The 22,589-nt window shown below is 37.3% G+C and overlaps 1 protein-coding gene across 1 annotated transcript; it reads left to right on the top strand.

Moving 5' to 3' along the window:
• Positions 1-26: 26 nt before the first annotated feature.
• On the top strand, positions 27-21,530 carry LOC131782260 (serrate RNA effector molecule homolog). Its single transcript, XM_066167823.1, is given in 23 exon segments — positions 27-375; positions 1,907-2,035; positions 2,629-2,820; positions 3,460-3,629; positions 4,210-4,389; positions 6,432-6,634; positions 7,479-7,613; positions 9,769-9,994; positions 10,570-10,671; positions 11,824-11,946; positions 12,299-12,594; positions 13,174-13,234; positions 13,237-13,475; positions 13,621-13,682; positions 14,531-14,609; positions 15,247-15,462; positions 16,519-16,888; positions 17,708-17,816; positions 18,387-18,540; positions 18,993-19,155; positions 20,306-20,399; positions 20,500-20,538; positions 21,230-21,530. Coding segments are annotated over 23 exon segments (3,678 nt in total). The 5' UTR covers positions 27-118; the 3' UTR covers positions 21,309-21,530.
• Positions 21,531-22,589: the final 1,059 nt, after the last annotated feature.

The raw sequence follows: 22,589 nt of genomic DNA, 5'->3' as shown, positions 1-22,589 counted from the left end.
CTCGAAAAGCATTCTGGTTGTTGAACCCTCTAAGGTCTCCACATGCTCGCAGTCTTTATTCTTCTTTGTTGCAGGTAAAGAATTCCTTCTCTTAGCATTTTACTGAAGGGGAGCCATTATGGGGGACAGTGACGACGAACACGACAGGAGACGGGCTCGAGATAAATTTCGTAGAGAAAGAAGTGATTATAACGATCGAAGACGCGACCGTGAAGAGAGATCTTCACGTCGAGATGAGTGGTCCGACAGACGCCGTGAACCATCTTGGGAAAGTAGACGGCGAGGAGAGTATAGAGAATTTGATCGAGGAAGAAGAGATAGCTCTGGGAGACACCAAGAAATGAGTCCTCCCATAAAAAGAGTTAGAAGAGATTGGTAATTTAATAAAAACATGTCTTTGATCCTTAAAATTACCAATATCACTTAGAAAAAGACCACACCGATACCGTCTTTGTCGCCATCTTTGTTATTCATTTGAAATCGCAATGTTTTTGAGGAGCTCCAACGTTAAATGATATCATTTAAGCGTTGAAGCTTCAGAAATTAAATAAATTCAAATGCCAGCTGAAGGATCCGACTGGCAAACTTCGTGTGAATTATCTCCACCAAGCTCATCTCGGTGGACTTGCATATCATTTCTTTTCCAGATAGTTGTGAGCAAATTTTAATGTGTGTGAGTACGAGAAAAGCTAAAAACGAATGAACATGGTTGCCACAGGTCGAGGGAAAGTTTCTCCTTGGTCAGGGAATTTCACTTTGAGTCAGAGAAAAGTTACATATTTGAAATAAGTCAGGGAAATGAGAAATTTTAAGTAAATATGAAGTTGTTTATCTAATCTTGTCAAAGCCCTCTGAAATATGTCAACAGTTTCCTCTTTGTTTTGTTGAAGTTACTCATGTTCATTGTACAGTACAGGTTACAGATTCTGACCAGCAAATGCTGTATCATTGTTCTCCACTTCAAGTTGGTTTGTGAATGATAACACAAATTTTCTTTTCCTTCCACGGGATGTTTTTATTTTTTCTAACACTGCATCTTTGGTACAGTTTACAGACACAAATAACGTTGAATTGGGGAATATTGTGTAGTAACATTGAACACTAAACCAATGTTAGGTTTTGAAGAAAATCAATTCTTTTTCCAAGAGAACTTCAGCAGTTATCAATTTATGTACACAGTGACTTGCTGAAAGGATAAATTTACATGTGGGAAGGATGGCTGTAAGGGGAGGTGGAGGTAGTCATAGAAACTCATTTGTGAAGTTGTGTATTTGGTTGGTTAGGGAAAAGCCAGGGAATTTAAAGAACCCATGACTGTGGCAACCATGTTGGTGTGAAAAACAAAACTGGGAAATTTCTAGGGAAGGCATATCCCTCAAATCCATGGTGTGAAATCATGAGGCTAATGAGTAAATTTTGTAGTTGATAAAATTATTTTGATTATTGTAAAGTCATTCAAAGCTGGACATTGATGTGAACATTTTATATTTCCCTACCCATTAAGATGGTGTTAAAAGCTGTGATAAGGTCTATTGTCAAATAACTTGAAGGCTTAAGGCTTGAAATAATTCCATGAATCACAACTTTAACTTTTAATTGAACTGGTTACAGTGGTGTCAATTTACCCTATTTCTCTACATTTCCTGTCCAAACAAAGTCATCCATTTAGTGTATTAAATAATGTGATCGTGGTAGAAACCTCAAATCCTTAAAATTTAGATGTACAAGGTTTCTCGTGTGTTCATTGTATAAAATTTGAAATGATTCACTTTCGAAACTCTAAAATTAACAATGTTGTCTAAGTATAAAATATTTGTCTTCAGAAACAGAAGAAAGGAAACATTTTCAGTCCTCTAGAAATGCTCATTAATCACAGTGCTGATAAATTCATTTGTGTGGCTTTCAGGGATGAGCCGTATCATGGGGCAGGAGACTACAATGTACCTTACAGTGGTGTTCCAACCCATAACACATGGTCACACCCAGATGTTCAACAGCTACAAGCATCACAGCAGCAGGATGCTAGACAACAAAGGTGCAAACTAAAATCATCTAAGACACAATATACTAATTATCTCTTGTTAGCTTGAGGGCCCCCTGCTACATCATCCATCACATTTTCCTTTCATGTTTTTCTTGAAAACCTGAATTGAAACAGAATTGTTTTTGAAACAAATGCCACATTTGTTTTCAATGCAAAGATGAAGTGTATTTGGTGGTGGTGTGTGGCAAGTGAGCTTTGGTATTTATCTATCATTCCTAGTGCAGTCTGAAGCAAGGAGGCAACTGACAAAACATTAAAAAAAATAATTTGTTAAATTTATGTTGAGAATGATCCTTTTGAACCTTTGACCATCAAAATTCTTGAAAAGACTCTGGTGTCACTGAGTTGTCATTAGAAGCTGGTGGGTGACTCCAATAAACTTTTATTGAGTTCAAGTCTTGCCTGACAAAAGCAAAAACCTCTTGCCTGATTGAGAAGGTTGAGTCAAGTTATTTCAAGCGGTTAAGGCTCTAACAGGCATCAGGCTATTGTTCAAGTGAAAATCAACAGACTTCACCTATTTCCAAGAGGCTTATAAGGTTCTGAATGATTACAGGTGTGATCTTTTTGAAATTGCATATTAGGGTAGAAGTTGAACAACAGCCACACCCTCAAGCAAGTCCTGGCCCAGCCATGATGACTTTTAAACAGTTCCTTAATGCTCAAGATGACAATATTGGTGATGAAGAAGCTTTTAGAAAATATCAAGAATATAAAATGGAGTTCAGAAAAACTCAAATTAACGATTTCTTTTTGCAACACAAAGAGGAAGAATGGTATGTAGTAAAAATGAAATCCCTGACTGAGTGTGAGTAGTGTACACCTTTTGTCTTGCCTTCTGATGATACAATTATTTGAATGTATGTGGTGGTTTTTATATGAATGTTACTACATTTTTTTTTATAAATTTTATTCAATGTATCAAATTTATTTATTTGTTTTCATTATCTCTAACCATAACAACACTTTCCTTTCGCAGCAAGCTGTATTCTTGTTCAGTGAGACATGCATGTGAAACAAAGCCATATTGGGATCTTAGTGCTTCATGTCCTAATCAACTTCGGTCTTTATTGCATGAGGCTTAAAGCCTAGAAAAGCTGCACACTGCAGTTAATGAATTAAGATTCATAGCAGCTTTCAGTGATCAAGAAGCCACGTTTAAACCCCCTTCGATCATTTGACGAGGTTCAATTATGTATAATCTGACCTCATTCGTTTTTGTAAAGTTGCTATAAAAAATAGCAATGTCGGCTTATTGGAAGTCAAAAGTCAAAATGTCACTGACATTGGATTCAAGGGAGGACAGGAAAGGCTGAGTAAGTGTAAGGGGGCACACACACCTTTTGTATTTTACCCAAATTTCTTCAATATCTCTATCCTCCTTAATATAACTTTTGTTTTACTACTGATTTAAGGTTTAGGATGAAATACCATCCTAAAGAAATGGCCCTTAAGCAAAAGGAATATAAAAAATCAATGCAGCGTCGCCTCTCTGTATTTCTGAACTTACTTAAAAGTGGAAGGGCCGATGATATATCACTGGATATTGATAACTCTGAAGCCATCATTAAGCTTCTTGATGCAGGTAAAGTCCTACATTATGTCTTAGGAAAATGTCACGGACAGTAATCCAATAAATATGAACAAATACCAAATGAACATTCTTTCACACAGATACTACTAGTATATTTAAGACATGTGTGGTGAACCTGATAACGAGTTAAAATATAATTCAATTTACCAGTTGTCTTCAGCCATTATACTTATGAATAATTTGACAGTTTTGTTGACTAAACAATAAGTTACATTTTGTTTTTGTTAACTTGTAAATTTTAGTTCTGAAATTGTATTTGCATTCAATGCTTCTCATTTTGAATCCTTTACTCAGTTGCTGTAGTATTTAGTCTTGAGATGGCACAACAAACCCCTAGAAATGATGTCTTGTGAAAAGAAAACTCACTGTTTCCCTTAAGAGCACACGTTGAATGTGTAATAATTTTTGCAGTTTCTTGCATTTAAGATTTTTAAAGAATTATCTTATATCTAAAAGGACTGTTGACTGAGTATGTTACAATCTTTGAAGATAATTATTGATTTCTTTTTCCTAGAAAGGTATTTTTTACCTGTTAAAACAATGCACTGATACTTATTCTTGTTGTTCAAAGTGGTTATCAAGTTAGAAGGAGGCTTGGATAGTGATCTGGTTGTGTTGGACTGTCCACCCACCCCTCCCCCTGAAAGAAGACGATCATCATCAAATCCTCTTATGTCTCCACAAACTGATGATATGGCAACTGATGATAAAAAAGAAGAAACCCTTAAAAATATGAAAGAAATCAAAAAAGGTATCTTCTATGTTTATTATTTTTCAGTTCTGAAAATTTTACTCAAACAGGGCAAAGTATACCTGGGAATCTGTAACAGAATATCAGATGAAGCCCAGGCAGGTGCCAAGTCCTATTGAAAACACTGCAGGCCAAATTTTTATTTTGTGTTCTTGGGAAAAAGACTACACTCCTACAGTGCCTCTCTGTGTGACATTATAGCTTAGTGGGTATTAGCATACTGTTAAGGACACCTGAAGAAGTGGACAGGTACCTGGAATTGAGTAGCATCCTATGCATGAAGAGTGCTCCTAGTTACCATATTTTTTCGGTTATAAGGCGGAGCATTTTTTCAAAGAAATTTTACCTTATCACCTTGAATTGTCTCAGATTCGGGGTGCGTCTTATAGCCAAGTATTTTCATGCAACAAAATTCAAGAATGTCCTATTTTGTAATTTTAACCTGGTATAAAACAAGAGAAATAGATAGAAGGCTGGGAATATTGATTATTGACTTTACTCGACTTGGTGGTTCTGAAAAGAACCATTCTATTGATACTGCTGCGGGTACGTTTGCGAACCATTGACTCTGATATTTTGTACTGGCGTGCAATTCCCAATTGTTTTTCACTGCCTCTGCTTTTGCTACTATTTTAAAGTTCCAATTGTAAGAATGATGCTGCATACTAGGCATGATTTTTGTTTTGAACTCAGCAATGCTTGCTGAATTGCCATGAATGAAGTTTTACAACTAGGAGTTCAACCAGCTGAGACATGCTTATTATGCTGGATCAATTAGTATTCATAGCTTTAGAAAGTAACACTGTTTCCTAAGAAGGCAGACTGTATTCACGGTATCTATATCTCTTTTACAGGTGGGATTTTTTTTGCTTTGTTCATGCAAATGTGTGACTTTTTTGCCTTTTGTTAAAAAAAGGTGACCTGACTGTAATTAGGAACTTTGAAAACACTATTGTTTTGAAAGTGAAGATAATGAAAAAGCCCAAAGTTGAGGCTGCATCCTATAACCGGGTGTTTGGGCAAAATTTTCAGTTTAAAAATTTGAAAGAAATGAGTTTAAAAAATCAGTGTGTGTCTTATAACTGAGTGCGCCTTATAACTGAGAAAATATGGTACTTCATCCTTTGGAAATCAAGTTCCAATCATATATATAATCAATATCCTCCTCTTAATTGGCAATATCCTCCCTCCCTGGGCAACCCACAGGCATTTGATCATCGTCTGTGCCCAAGGGATGGGAAATTTGAGTCATGCCTGGCTGGGTTGGGAGATTTGAACCTTAAGTATAAAGTCTTTCCAACACAATTCAAGTGTTGTTTCTTTACATATGGAGGTGATTAAGGTGAACAGTTCACTCTCACAAACTAATGACTCTGAAGAAAAGGTCTACAAGGTTAAGTCTTCAAAGTGTGGTAAATGTGCAGAAAGTAAAGGTTGCTGGTTTTGTCTCTTCCAAAAAAATTTAGGTGGGGCATTTGAGCGCAATTTTTGCCCTAGGGGGCAATGATTTAAACAAACCAATCCTCAAAAGTTCAAAGGCCCAGGGCTTTCAGAGGGAGGGGGTGGTTAAATGACCCAATGTCCAAATTTGGACAATGGGTCATTTAGTAATTTAAAACAATAAGTAAAGTACATTGTCATGGTAAACATGTTCACAACAGCAACAAGAAATGCTTTAAAGAAATATGAAAACAATGCCCTACAATTTTAATTCTGGAAACAAAACAATATCTCTTTTTGAAAAAGCTTCTTGGCAGAAATATCTCACAGTCAATAGGGCAAGGTTTCCATTTGAAATTAGCCTGTTTCAACTTCAGTCATGGTTATTAGTTGTTAAGTAAAGTTTGAGTAGAGTTGTGGTGTCAATACTTCATGGTGTCTTCCTCAAGAATAGTGACCCTGGAGTTTTCTTACATTTAGTTTATTTATTAGAAATATATAAGCATCAATGTTTTCGCCTGGTGTTACAAATCATCATTACAAAGCCATAGACTGGACTGTAAATCAATTCTGCAAATAATTTTCTCTTTTTTTGCCATCAGATCCAGAAACTGGCCCTGTCTCACCATCATCTGTTCCTCTTCCATCTGCCCCTCCACCAGCATCAGCAAAAGCTGCTGCAACCAAAAAGGAGAATGGGGATGTGAAGGTTATGTCCATTAGTAATCCCACTCTGGAGCAACAACAGCTTCAGCATCAGGCTCAGCAGTACTACCATCAGCAACAGCTCTATTATCAGCAACAGGTACACTGTACAGCTAAGTATCTATCAGGGGCATTAAAGGATACATTTTGAACTCTGTCTAGATGATTTTTTATAGGCATTGGACACAAAAGAAAAAAGCATGTACTGTTTATTACATTGTTTCAATAGAACATGATTGGAAGTGATGGGCCATGACCATTTTGCCATAATTGATAATTGCTAGCTTCAAGAACCAATAATGTAGACACGCGACATGAGTTTCTTGTGAGTAAAGAATGGAAGACAATTCACTCAATTTCTCTCAGGAATCAAATGTTTCCTTTGTCCCACTCCCTCTTGAGATGAGTGAATTCTAAATCTTGTGTATGTGCTATTGTTTGGTGCTCAGGCCAAAGGAGAGAAATCCTGACATGCTGTGGTGTGTCTTTTATTTACTCTCACTCATTATTCATTACAATGCAACTATGGTACCCTAATTGGTTGGCTTAAAACCAAAAAAACCACATCATTTTATGGGATACAAACATTAGTTTAATTATAAGTTGATGCTTTAGGCTCATCAAATAAGATGTTTAATTTTTTGGAGGACTTGCCAACTGATTTGGCTCAGGAAGAAATTTTGTGATGGAAAGGAACAAATACTTCGAAATGATTAATTTACAGGCCATGTCATAAGTTTGTTTAAGGCACTTACAGTCACTTGGTAGTTACTCCAATTATCATCATGGGGTTTTTATTTAAATTTTGTTTCTGTATTTCCCCTTTGTTTTGGGTGTGGTACTGTTTTTAATGGTTTTGAAACCAAACGGGATGAAATTGGATAAACTGAACCACAGGGAGTAGGCCATCCTACTGAAATAGTTACATATCTGGAATCTTTTAGTATTATAGCAATTATGATCCTCAACAACAGCAAGAACAATATTCAAAGCAATATCCACAGGGACAACAGCAAGAATTGCCACAGACATCCCAACCAGATAAAGATCCACCTGCACAACAGAAAGGCTCTAAAAAGGTGAATTGAGTTTGGTATACTGTCTGTGAACATTGTGCAACTTAGCTGAACTCAAACATGATTTTAGAATCTTACTAAATAACCCCTTAAGAGATTATATGAAGGAAAGGAGGAGGAAGAGTGAGAAGGCTCTAAAGAAAGGCTCAAATAACTGAAGTTTGTCAGCAATTATCAAAACAAAGAATTGGATAACAAATCCTAGAATTCAAAGGCTCCTTGCTGTCAAAAATTTCCTTGCTATGATTGATACATGACAATGATGATAGTGGTGATGATAATGATGAAGGTAACAATTACTGTATTTGATAATGATAATTTGGTAATATGTTGTTGCAGAAAATATGTGTACAACTGAAACAGAGGAAATTTCACATCAGACCTCCTGTGTTTACAACTCAGGAATTTCCTTTTTTTTTACTCAGGAAATGACAATTTTCTGAGTTTGGCAGGACTTTGAATGTCACTCCTTCATTTGCTCCTTCCACTAGTCCCTGTTAGATTTTTATTTTGTGTGTTTATTGTTATAACTTTAAGCTCTCACTGATGAACCAGTTCAATGGAACTTCAAAAGTGGGCAGCTGCACACAGCACTACACATTTTAGAAAATTATTCAAATGTACAATGTAGAAGCTGTGATCCAAATCTTTCTTTGTCTTCTTATGTCATGTTTTGACTCACAGTCGGTCAATGTTAGTTTCACTGTACCTTGATGATTGTACCCATATAGGGGTTTTTTCCTGCTTACATCTTATAACAAACCTCTATCAGTTTTCTGCCTTGGAATGATATAACTCAGAAAGCATTTTTTTATGAACGCAAATGTTGAAATTGTTCCCACAGTTCTTCTTTCACATCAGATTGTAAACAACTGAAGCAAGTCACAGTGTTGAGTTTGTGTCTCAACTCCCCATTTTGCTCTACAGTACTAGAAAGACCACAAAATACTGTGTACATTAACAAGACTGTACATGTTAATTAAGAGAAAAAGTAATTTCCCAGCACTGTACCTAGGGACCAATTGATTCAAACAGACTTGGCTCAGTTACCCACCTCATCACTCTTTCATAATATATTTTCTGAGTTGCGTGGCTGACCAACACTTTCATTGGGTATCTTTGAATTTACCTCTTCACCCCACACAGGCACAGTTACTAGTAGCATTCTTTGTTAAAGTGAAGACTTAAAACACCAGGCCAACTGTTGTGTATGGTACAACCCCTAACTATTTCTTACCACTTGATTAGAGCATATCTTAGGAAGATACATGAGGAGAACAGCCATAGTCATCATTATAATTGTTACATGTCAAATTTGGTTAAGTTACCCCTAAATTTATGAATTTTGGCACAAGCTTGCTTATAACGTGAATTTGATGAAAGACACTGAAAGGATATAACATTAGGTAGCTAAAAATAACAGAGATGTAGAAAGGAATTGACAAGATCAAGAAGATTCGGGGTTCTGAAATTGTATTGTTATTTTTCCTTAATTTGAAACAAGTAAGGAATCAAATTTATTACAACTGGATCTATTGCAAAACCAATTTGGAAACAAACTTAGCACTTATTCCTTATTGTTGGACCAAAAGTGACTTGATGTATGATTGTAGTGAGTAATAGCAGCCATATTCATGCAATTTTATGAATATAGGTGAACAAAAGTAGAGTACAGTGGTTCCTAACTTGGAAAATATGGCTCCATGTTCATTACGCAAAGTTTAGCCATGTATCCACCTATACTCAGGCAGATCCGCCAAATGATTTATAACAAATAGAAATAAGGTTGTCAACTTCCACTGTTTGCATGTGCCTACACATCAAGTGAGTACTGTGCAAAGTCTGTTGTTTTCCTCTTCTTTAAGAGGTGTATTGTGAATGGCTGGATTGATGATGCTGGATGGACTTAGTCAGAATATATTTTTAACAATTAATTCCATTTGACATTATTTCGTCTACAAAATAGTAAAACATCTTCATCTCATTGATGGTCATTATGAAGAACTTTTACATTCCAGGTGTTCAACTTTTTTGTTCACTCAGCTGACTATTAGCTGATATCTCTTATCTCAAGATAGCATAGGAAATGTGTCGATTCTTTCCACAACAGCTTTGTTAAATTGACAAGTAAGGGAAATGTTTGAATTTTTGCCCATAGGAAGATGAGCCAAAAAAGAAACGGAAGAGACGCCATCGTGAACCTTATTATTATGATGCCATGGATGATGATGAGAGCGAAAGTGAGTCTGAATCTGACTCTGAGCCTGAGCCTGCTCCCCCTGGGGAAGAAATGTCACCAATGGATACTGGAAAAGAGGATGAATTGTTGCCTCCAGGGGTAGATGCTGGGCCAGAAGGTGTACAAGAAAACTTGCAGCAACCTGGTGAGTTGTACCAGGACATAGAATCAAACACATTCAATTTAAAGTCATCTTAATCAAAAGGCTATGTTTAAGTTGAAATCAAATATGCACATACCACAGTGAAAACCAGAATCATTCTGAACATTGCACATAGTATTTGGCATCTGATGTAGCCACATATCTGGAATTTCATGTGCTGCATCTAGTCTAACATACATTTAGTTAAGGATGAGATATAGAGGATATTACTTGGCCATGTAGAGATATGAAATTTCTCTCTGTGTTGAGGAATAATTCATGAGTCAGTGAGTGAAGGGCTTATGTGAAATATCTTTTTTTGGGAAGAAAAAGAGTGAAATATTTTTCCACATGAAAAGAGAAATTTTGTATCTCCAAGCTGTGATGTGATATTGTATTTATTATATAAACAACAATGAAATACTAAATCATTTCAAAAGGTGCAATTATTTGTAACCATAGCGACAGTGATCTTTTCACATGCGAAGAGAATATGTCATAATTTTTTCTCATGAAAGCTCACTTGGTATTTTATTGGTGTTTTATATCATAAAAACTGGTTGTCACTTGCATTCTAGTGGTAGATGACCCTAGCAAGGCAAGCCAGGTTGAAAACATTGTTCAACTTCCTACCAGCTCATCAAATGCTAAACTGCAGACATCGACTGATCATAAACCAGGTGAATTAATTTGAATCAGATGTTAAAAATCTATTCAGAGTCACCAAACAAATGAATATTTGATAAAGTCTCAGTTGGGGCTACATCTTGACACTTCTCCTCCCATTCAATTCTGTGAGAACAATTTTAATATATATTAATGTCTGTTTTCTTCTGCATTTTTCATTTTTCCCTGTATTTGTTTAACAGTGTGTACAAGACCAGGGTTTTCCTTTTCAATTGAAGTTAGTTGGCAGTGACAAAAGTTACACAGGTTGAGACCAATTGGCCACAGCAGCCATTTGTAGTGCCTATGTTGCAACTTTCTATGGGCTAAATGGGGGTCATTATCATCATCAGCATCTTCTTTGTGCCCAGTGATACTTGATAGTCATCATGGCCATGGCACACAAAAAAATTCCCACCTGCTTTGCTGGGCATACTTGCTATTTTCAACTTCTGCCTTCAACAACACAAGTCAATGAACACTTGGCAAACTTTTAAGGAGAAAGAAGCTTTATTTGCTTTTCTTTTTCATGTGTGTCATTTGGCTGTGTACTTTGAATTTATTTGTTACATAAAATGTTCTTGATAGCAAAGATTATTTGCTAATTGATAATTGTTGGCAACAGTGTGGTTCACGGGCAGCAAATATTGTTGGTCAGTGGCTGAAAAGGAGAACCCTGTGAGAAGCTTTTGCCCAATGGTTTGTGTGCTGCACTCTGGGTAGAGAGGCCTGGATTCAATACCTGCCTGGGTCAATGTGTTGTGTCCTTGGACAAAACACTGTACTCTCACAGTGCCTCTCTCCATTTGGAAATATAAATGGCTACCTGCAAGTTTTCACAGAAGCCTGATAACTTGCTGAGGGGGTGACCCTTCAATGGTCTCTTTATGTCAAGGAAACCTGGAAGATTTTGAACTGGATGGGCCACTCGGCTCAAGTGCTGTCTTGTGTTTGACAGTTTAATTCCAAGTACAGTAGCTGTATTTGTAGTGAGTGAGTTCTAAGATGAAAGATCTTGTGTTGTGCGAGTTAGATTGATTTCTCCTTTCATTAAAAGTAAGTTACTTGCTGAGAAATAGTATTGATAATGCATGCTGTCTCAAAGAGGCAATACAATTTTTTTGGGCATGAAATTGATTGTTCATGAATTTCAATGTCTTTTGAAGATTCATGTGAGCCTTCTGTGGGTTCCAGTCAGCCAGAGACAAGCACCAGTAGTAATGGTGCTTTAACTGAGGGTGGGTCATCTCATGCTATAGTTGAAACCAGTGGAGAAACAGAACTGTCAGGTGATTAAAAATTATTCTGTGTAGAGGAAAGCAATTCTATTTCCATAGCACATAAACAAGAATATAAACAAGACTTAGCAGGAAAATGAAATAGTTGATAATAGTACAAGCAACAGTTAATATCTTTTAGCTCCATTTTTTTCTGAATGCAGATCAGTACTATGGTTATAGTAGTTTTTATGAAAGAATGAATGCCTGTTTCAAAGAATAAAAGTTAGCACAGTGTTATATAAATGTGCAATGTAAAAATATTGCAGAAATGGTAAAGGTTTGTTTTCATTTCGATTAAATTGCGATCATGTTAATGCCAATTACATGATATCTCACTGCTTTGAAAAATTATCCTTAATAGATGGCACACCTGCAGATTCAACTCAAGGACTACAAGGAAAAGAAAGAAACCAGGAATATGAGGTTGAAACAAGCAGCACAGAGCAGGCAGAGAGTAGCTCATCTGTTCCAGAAAAGGATGCATACCAAGTTGGTAGCACTGATAATGGCACCAGTACAATGCAAAAAGAATACAACAGTGAAATTTTCCCAGAACCAAGCAGTAGTGAGGCCCAGGGTAAAGTAGTGTCCATGGAGGCAGAGCCATCAAGTGCATCTTCCTTGCCATCTGAACTGACCAAACCTGCAAGTGAACAGGTGAACATTGATTTGTATGCAAATGTTGTGCTTCAAGAACAACATTAACCACATTGTGTCTCATGCTCAAGGGCTAAGATTAACCTTTTTTCACAAAAGGAGTGTACTGAAAACCAATCAAAGGTTTAGTCACCTTAACATGTAGTCAGAGTGGTTAATTTTAGGCTCTACCTCCAATTACAGTTTTGTTAACCAGCCACAAGGGGGTCCCACATGGTGCTGAATCAAATGTAGCACCAGATAAACAAAGCACCACAGAAATTAGCGTCATTAACACATCTGTTTACATGATAATCAAAGTTGAGTTTACTGCTAGTAATGAATTGCAAGGTTCTGGTTGCCAACTCTGGATTTGTGGCTACATCTGTGTTCTGATTGTTTTGATTTTAGACTCTGATACATCGGTGATATGCTTAGATTGTGCTTTCTGTTAACTCTGCCTCCAAAAGACATCATTAGAGACAGACTCTGTGGTGTTCGCTTTATAGAAATTGAAAGCAAACTGGCACAAACGAAAAAAACATGCTATGTATGATAAAGAAGATAACAGTCTATTTATCCAATGAAAAAACTTTTTAGGTTCTCCAAAAAGCTGAAGCCATGGAAGGAGGGGAAACTAAAGAGGATTCCAACAAAGTTTCAGAAAAAAGGAAATTGTTGAAGAAACAAGTCCTGTCAAGGACATCCCGAAAGAAAATAAAGAAAAAATGATAGAAGAAAAAGAAAAAGATACAACAGAAGAGGGAGAGGAAAAGGATGAGGCAAATGGTTCTGATGGGAAGCAAGTCTGTGTGACAGCAGAACCCCGTGCATTGCATAAAACATTTTCACTGTTTATGAGAAGTGTACCACCAAACATTTCTAAAGCTGACATTTCTGCTGTAAGTTTGCTTTGATTTGGTTTGTTTGGCTTTTTTGTGAAGGAAAGCTTATAACATGACAAAATAACATTATTTTGAGGACAATTCTTAACATATCTATGAATCTCGACTTCAACTCTCACATAAAAGATTATTGTGTTTTTAGATTTGTAAAAGATTCGCTGGATTTCTTCGGGTTGCCCTGTCAGACCCCAGTCCTGAAAGAAAGTGAGTACATGTCCTTGGAAATCAAGCTGTATAGTTCATGTTACGTCACTGAAACACTAAAGGAGTTATGTTTTTCATCCAATTGTACTTCTAGCTGGTACCATCTACAAGGTGTAATTTAGAGACAAACATTTTGCTATCTCAATGATATAAATGAGTCGATGTTTGTTTCACTTCACACCCTTCCTCCTCTGCCCTTTTTCCCTTCAAATCAACAAAGATGTTTTGATGGAAAGATCAATATCTTGGCCAAGCTATATTAAGTCTCGAATAGTTCAGTGGTTGAGCTCCTAAACTGCAAGTTGGAAAGTCAAACGTTCAACTCGTGCGTGGGGCATTGAGGTTTTCTTCCACTTAAACAGTGTTTTCTTTCTTGTGTTTCTTTCTTATTAACAGCGGGCCTATTTCTTCCAAATTGGAACATTCAAATCCATGTAGTTTGAAGTACGATTGTCTCACGAACCTAGAACTGCAGAAAAAAACTGCCTCGGTATATACACCCAAATCGTACCCGCACCCTGTCTCTCTTTCAAAGTGTTATTTTTCCTCAGAATGAAAAGGAAAGAGCAGCATTGAAAAGGAAGGGGGAAGAAGATTTTTTTTTTATTTTTTTATTTTTTTAATGTCAGGTAGTAATATTTTGAATATTGGATCTATCATGGGCCAAATGGCCTAGCTACTAAAAGTCTCTTTGACTGTTGTTAGAGGCCCTCTTAACATTAGCTGGATATACCACATAGATAAGGATGGGGGGATTTAAGAGTGATAGAAGGAAAACTTTAATTATAAGCTGTGTTTATTCATAGAAATCCAATGTAATAACCTGACCTGTGTGTTTTCTTATGAAGATTTGTTAGACGAGGATGGATCACTTTTGACAGGAGTGTAAACATAAAAGAAATTTGTTGGGACTTGAATAACATACGGGTAAGGACAACCCTCACTATGTTAACGCTGTTACTCAACTAATCTATCTTGCACATCTGTAATATATCCTCTGATTAGTCATTCTTAAAGAAACCAAGTTCCGGCCTTAAGACTTCGAAGTCGGCAACGATGAAGGGTTGCATTGCTTTGTTACAGTTTTGTTTTTCTCTAACAACAGTAGAAGAGGCAAATGATCCTCTTTAAGATTTTATACTTTTTTTGTGCTTCTCCATCAAGGCACAAGTAAAAAAAAAGAACATCCCTCAAACAATTTTACTGAACGACTATTAATTTACGTCATAAACTTAGGAAAATAGCTGCTACATTCCACCTATTGTCACCTTTTGATCTAATCTTTGAATTCCCAAAGTTTCATAAATGGAAGTGAAAGTGGCAGAGAATTGCTTTTATTTTGGGTAGAGTGCCTTTGGCTCTGTTTGGATGACTCTCTGTTAATCTTCTTCATTATCTGTAATTGTTCATGAAGAGTAAACTGTGATTATTGTACCCAGCTACAAAACGACAACAATACAACAGAGAATGTTTGTAATTTACTCCTATGGTCCTATGGACATACCGTTTACCAAGCCTTCCCGCGACAAGTGACAAACCATACCAACACCTTTCTTTCCTGAAGGTAAAAGATGTGGAGTTGAGTCCAGTTGTGAATAGGGATCTTTCCCGGCGAGTTCGACCGGTGGCCGGTGCTGCTTTGGCTAAACAAGCCATTCGGCATGACATCAAGTTAGCGGCGAGGCTCATCAGAGAGTTTGATAAGAGAGCTGCTTTATATGAGAAGGAGACCAAGGAAGAGACTGAAGCCAGGGAAAAGGCCGAGAAAGAAGCAGCTGAGGTAAAAGCTATCTACAGCCTTCTTGATTTATTAAATCTTTTGGCATTCTTGGAAATTCTTTTTATTTGCACAGTCGGCACCGAGCATGGCGCATCTTTTCCATTGTCTTGGTTAATAAATGTGATCCTGTGCAACACTGAATTTTGCTTTGCAACACATAGTCAGAACATGTACTTGTAATGCTGGCTGTGTTACGAAAATGCAAGAACATTTTAGCCAAAAACAAACATTGCAACAGTTTACACAGACATTGTGCGTGGTTATACCCTTCTTCTTTTTTTAATTAATGATACCCATAATTTTTGGCTTGTAATACCGAAGAAGGGCCCTTAAGTAGGTGACCCAAATTTCTATTAGGCTGGTATCGTAAGGCACCCTAAAGCTATTATAAAAAGGAGTCAGAATTTGTTTCATTTTTGTAAAACTCGACGAAGAAACTGTTCTTTTTTTTCCTTTGAAATGAGTCATTGTTGCCTAACGTTGGGTGGTTTATGTGATGATACTCATTCGCCATAACCAATATCTTGGTGATGTCGTCTCAACTGGTAAACTGTATTCCTGGTCAGGCACTACATTGCTATAGGAAGTATTTTGGTGAAGTTTGACCGCTTTTCTATTGCAGGCTCAGGGTATGCCTCGGAAATTTTTGTTCTGCTGTCTCTCTGTTATTATTTAGAGACGTTTTTAATCGATGGCTTATCTGCCCTCTAACCCAAGGAGTGTACTAGTGTGGGTTACGATATTTCCAATTTCGTTAGCCTGTTCTTAAATCACCGAGTCCTAACTGCGAGTAAGCTTTCATGTTCTTTTAACGGGAAACCGTGAGACTTGAAGGAAGAGATCTCTAGGTCATACAAAGTGTGATTATGTTTAAGATGGTTTGCCGGTATTGTGGATGTTAGCAGCTGAGTTTGAACCGCGGTTTGATCTGAAATACTTTGAGAATTATTTCCTCTGTCCAACCGTTCAATTCATGCTTTATTCTACATGGGAAGGTCTTGAGAAGTGTTCAGGGATTCTCACATCTCATTTTCATGACTCTTTTTTGCTGCACAGAGAACGGAGGAGGGTGAAGAGTGTGAAGCTAAACCTGCTGATGAATGTGAAATACCGGACCTCCCGAATGAAAACCCGATTCTCTCTTCTCTTTCGCAAGATGCCGCCGAGGAAGAAGAAGGCGAGGAAATGGAGCTTATGCGAACAGCCTCAACTTCTCAGGGGGACACTGAGGAGAAACCCGAGGTTGATTTATCGTGTGACAGCAGTCTTATGCGTGTGTTGGATCGTTTGATTCTGTATTTAAGGGTGGTGCATTCAGTGGATTACTACAATGGCACAGACTACCCTTACGAAGATGAAATGCCCAATAGATGTGGTATCATTCATGTGCGTGGTGCCACGCCTGACAAGTGTACTCTGTCTGAAGGTACAAACATACAAACTGTTTTCACCTTTTTTTCTTTTCGTTTTACATGTGAATTCCCTTTTGAAAGTAAAACTGAGGGTGACTGGGATATCAATACAGTTGGTTTTATCAACTGAGTTGATAATGTGAATTAACCACCGCTAAGAGTTTATAAACCGGACGTTTCAAAGGTTAGTTATTAATTCCTCTATTCGCTCTGACGAGGGGCATACGCTCGAAACATCAGCTTTAAAAACTCTTTACGGAGGCCAATGTAGGTTATCAACTCAGTTGATAAAAGCAGATTATCTTGTTATACCCATCCCCGCCCCAACCAACGCAGCAGCACAGTTTCTTTAGAAACTTACCCCTTCGTTGACCAGAATACCGTGACATTAAGATTTGACGCATTCCTTCGGTAAACTGTCTCTTGGTAAAGATTCTTCTCTTTCTGAGTTAGTTTTTTTTACGATAGTTTCTCTTTTAGTTGGGCTGGGGGTTTCAATCTAGATCTAACGTACTTCCTACTTTTCCGAATAACTAGAAGTTAGGGTTAGAAAAAATTTTGAAACCTAACTACTACTTATGATAGAGTTGGTGTGAGAGATAATACTTGTGAACTGTGAGAATTGTGTAAGCCCAAATCTTTCAGGGTATATTATTGATAAATCACCGATAACTTTTCTGTCCTTACCTTTACCTCGCTGAGTAATCGGTGTTCTAAACAAAATAGTTGGAGTACCGAAGTGAAAACTCTCACAATCAAGGAGTCGAGAACTAGTAAGATACAAAAGGGATTTTAAAAATGTATTGATAGTGCTACTTTGTGTTTTGTGTCAGTCCAAGAATGGCAAACTGGAATAAATCAGAAGCTTGAACCATTTCTACAAGAGAAAGAATCGCTCAAGGATGAAGAGGTTGCTCAGCTTGGAAAGAAAGACCCTGAAGCATATCCTTGAATTATTTGAACAGCATATGTGGGTTGCTCATTTTCCCTGATGTACTTCTCTCGCCCGAACAATGTGTGATTCTTTGTCGAATTAAATTTGAATTACGGGAAAATTGAATTCTTAATACTCCTTTGCGTGAAATTCGAGCGTACATTGAATCATGAATCCCATACACTAGTATGTGTGTTGTGCTGGGCATCAACTCGGTACCTGAAATTTACATACTTTGAAAACGTTTTTTTTTTCCTCTTGTAATGGTTATTTTTGTTGTTGTTGTTTATTAGTGTTGCAAAATGAAAGGAAACGTTTGTTTTTCTTTTTTATCGAGAAGTATTGAAATAGCACAGAAACTGATCGTCGTTATTTAAAACGAACGATCAGCAGGCCAGGGCTGATCAATTTGCCTATTCCCAGTTCCAAGGATATGCCATGGAACTAGGCTAAATTTACTGGAACGCCTGTTCGATCTCAAAGTTACTTTATTTGTTTGGTGCCGCTTGGTCATCCAAAGCCAAGCAAGTTTGAAAGTACCAATATACAATATGTTACTATTTCTTAACAATGACTACTGAAATAGAGAAGTTTGTTGAAGCAAACACTCAGGAACTCGCGAAAGATAAGTGGCTCTGCCCACTGAGTGGGAAAAAATTCCGAGGTCCTGACTTTGTTCGAAAGCACATCTTTAACAAACACATGGATAAAGTAGAAGCTGTCAAGATGGAGGTGAGGCAGACACGTCCTAGGTTCCTTTTAATGAACACTATGTTGTCTAAATTTTGTGTTTTCCCCCTTGTTTAGGTTTCACTCCTTTAACAAAGAACTTTGAAGCGTTACAGATTTTAACGCTTTAATGGTTTCGCTGGTGTTGTTTTCGTCTCTCGCGCTCGCCTTATGGAATCGATGAGAAGTTCTTATGAGGGTGTGGGATGTATTTTGAAAACTAGAAGTCAAAACATTAGAAATTAGCGGAATAATAAATCCCTTATTCGATGAGCGGACATTTTGCTCGTTGCCCGCATTTTTTCACGCCACTACGGGGTTCGGGAAAATACAACGCAACTCGATAAATATCCGCTCATGTGATAGGTTAAACCATCGAATATGGTATAGGTATCCATTTTTTGACGTCCAGTGAAGGTGAAGCATGTTTTTTTTGTTTTTCTTCTTTTTGGTAGGCCGAGTTTTTTAACAATTACTTATCAGATCCCAGACGGCCACAAATACCGGAATTTCCCACACCTCAACGTCCACCTGGAAACCACGTGGGCCAAATGTATGGACATCAGCCCGCGCAAACCATGATGGGATGGGGTCCCAGGCCTCAAATGGTGATGTATGGTAAGTCACAAACATGAGGAGTTAAAATTCCCACGGGTATTCCCCAAAAGCTGCCAAATAGCCCTTATGCATGATGACTCCATTACTGAAATCCACCCAAACCTCGTTTATACTAAAATATTTTCTAGTCTTTGCAATATTCTTGTTGTTTTCATGAGGATATTCTATTGATTTCAGTGTTTGGGTAATACTTTCCGATTGAAATTCACAGGTACCATTCCATTGTAACTTTGCTATTTTTTGTTACAGTTGGAGCGGTAATTGTTGCTTGTTATTTTGAGAGGAAATAAATTTCCTGAAATCAGAGAATAATGAAAAGCTGTTCTCGCGATGAGCATTTTGTCCCTATCAAAGGAAATAAGAGAACTATATTTGGCCTTTCTGAGCTTGTGAGGTTGTTGCTGTGTTGTGCAGAATGTACATGAACTGGCTCAGAAGGCGATTGATTCAAAGATCCTTTGACATTATTAGGTCTTATTTTTATTATGTAATTTGAATCAGAAGAGAGAATTAACTCGTACTCTCTAGGAAAGGAATTAAAAAAACTTTGTAAATGGGTACTTTAAAGGAAAAAACAGTGGAGTATAGGTTATACTAATCATATTGTTTCTTTATTGAGGGTGGCGCAAATATTACAAGGTAATCGACCTTGCGGAAAACAAAAACATTAAAAAAAATTCAAAACGAACAAAATTGCCATGTAAATAATATAATTGTTCCACATATCGATGACTGCAAAGTCATTCTCCAATAGATGCAAAAATAAATTAGTGAGTTGTTTTCCTAATTTCGTTGATAAATGAGCTCAAGGAAAAGCAGTCCTATTTTTTTCATCAGGTAGGCTGTTCCAAAGTCTAGCCGCACTAAAAGCAAACAAGCGCTGTCCATATGAGTGTTTAACACGAGTTAGAATTAAGTCTCCGCAATCATTACGTGCGTTCCTCGAGTGAAGAGTGCTGAATCTTGGAAACTTTTCAGAGAGATAGCATGGCAGCATACCATTCAGCGCCTTAAAGACCATTTTGGCTTTCATTCTAGCTACTCTCCCCTGAATAGGGGTGCTGTTAAGTTCGGCAAACAGCGCCTTTGATGGAGATTACTGTGGATGGTGAGAAGCGACTGTGCTAATTGAATGTTTGACGTGTTGTAGGCCCTCGCGGACCTTATACTCCCCCAGCATACGGAGGCTACGGTCATGAAATGTATGGCGGCAGAGGACATACGTTTCCCCCCAAGCCACGCAGGTTAGAACGCCATATCTGTTGTTGAAAGGAGACAAAAACGGCAAATCAGTGATTGAATGAACAACGCTAGTTCAATGTGTTTTTCTTTCATATTTTGTAGATTTGGGTTTGGCGGAGGAAGAAATAGAGTAAGCGAAAGGTTAGTTCAGGAAATTTTCACGTTGCGTATCTTTGCCGGGAATCAGTGATAATGCTCGGTACTTAGTGTTTGTTCTATTTCTTGTTAAGGGCTAAAGTTTGGCTGAAATGTGAGTCTTCAAGAGCTAAAACTCATGAAAACATTCACGCGCCAGATTATTGTATTGGAGTTTTGAACTACAAATGGAAGGCGGATGTTAAATGGATTGCGAATAAGGTTTATCCTAGCCTTATATTCCCTTTTCATTTTTCTAATTAAGCAGTCTGCTCTTTACTCAAAAATTAACCTGTCCCCGATTAATGGTAGGTCATAAGGCTTTCTACTTTGCACTTGGTTCTGGAAATGATCAGCAGATTATAGAGAGATGCAGTTAGAGTGTGGATTCCTCTACTTTCCTGATCACAAAATACCAAGAAATGATGCAAAACCTGAACACGCCTCGTGAGGTTTTTTCTGCTTCTCTGAATTAAATTTTAATAGCCCTGTAAGAAATTTCGTGTTTTATTATTTGTTGAGAAATTTCGGTGATAACTGTTTGGTTTACGTTTGTGGGTATATGAGTCACGCACTTTATTCACGATGGGCGAAAGCTGTTCTTTACGTCCTATTTTCGTGCGGAGTGAAGCAGTAAACATTTCATGGACTGTTTTCACTTTAAACGAAAAACCATTTTTTTTTCATTTTATAACAGGGGCGGTTTCCATCGTGACCCCAGACAGATTATTCAGTATAAAGACTTGGATGCCCCAGACGATGCAGAAGCCTTTTGAACTGCATGATATGATCAATTACTCTGTTTAACCTACAACATAAGTACCGTGAAACCTGAAGCAAACCAAACAAACATTCAACCCAGAAATGCGGACACTTGCTCTTGTATTTATTTTTATTTACTCAGTTTTTCCTTGTAATATTCTTTGTTTTCATCTTTGAAATGATTCTTCATTTGTCGAAATCTAAAAAAAAAAGTGAATAAAACTTGATTGTCTGTTTAGAACTTGTTTATTGGAAAAATACTGTAGTTGTGTTTCATTTGAATTAAGGATCAACTTGTGCGGACTTGGTTACGTATCTTGTGCCTCCTTTCGCATCTTCTCTGAATCACCCTGGTGGCAGAACACCTTTACAACCTTTCTTTTTTCTTCTGAATCTCCCAATTTAACGCCAATCGCGAACAAAAGGCCAGTAGTTTGCATCGTTGTTTAGAACATCGGCCTCGCTAACTACGCTTACAGAGTTAAAAATCCTATGGTAGACGTGTCGAGGCTTGACGTAAAAGAATATTTAAGGGAAATATATCTCGGAAATGATGGAAATTTGTTTCAAGACGAAACATTGAGAGAAGTGGGTCTGTTAGTCCCACTGTGTAAATAATTCGCGACTAAACTGGTTTATTCCAAACCATGAAAAGCTTTTTGTAATTGGTCCCTCGTATAAATGTCACTATTAGTAACAATAAACCACGAATAGCAGAGAATTTACTAAAAAAAAATTGTACTTTTAATAACACTGCAACATGTCGCCATATCTGTGGTGGTACAGTCTGTTTTGGAGGGAGACTTGCACCACTGACAACTCTGTTGGATATCCCTATCTTGATATTTACTCCCGATTTCCTTTTTCCTGGACAGTGTAATGATCACAAAATAAAAAATGAGACATTAATTTCTCTTAATAATAACGTTATTTGTGTTAAAAAAGTTAATAGTTTGGCTATAAGAATCGCGCCAAAGCTTGCTCTGCTCTAGATCAGTATTAAGCAGTTGTGTGAAGCTTTTGTAGTCAATTGCTGAAGCAAACATTTCTGATCGAGTATGGCATTAAGGTAGACCAGTTGGTTTTATTCCTTTTTTTCCCTTTTTTTTTATTCTTTTTTTCAATATATATTCCCAAAACGTATTACGGTGATAACTTAAGTTACGTTGCCTACAATACCCTCTACCCCTCCACGCTCGTGATGAAAACATGTTCTGTTTTTATCACGTGCGTGGAAGAATAGATATAATTGACGGTACAAATGTGATACGATTCCCAAGGAAAGCTGATATTAA

Source organism: Pocillopora verrucosa, chromosome 5 (assembly GCF_036669915.1).
Source record: "Pocillopora verrucosa isolate sample1 chromosome 5, ASM3666991v2, whole genome shotgun sequence".
Taxonomy (NCBI): Eukaryota; Metazoa; Cnidaria; class Anthozoa; order Scleractinia; family Pocilloporidae; genus Pocillopora; species Pocillopora verrucosa.
This window is presented reverse-complemented; position numbering and strand designations above follow the sequence as displayed.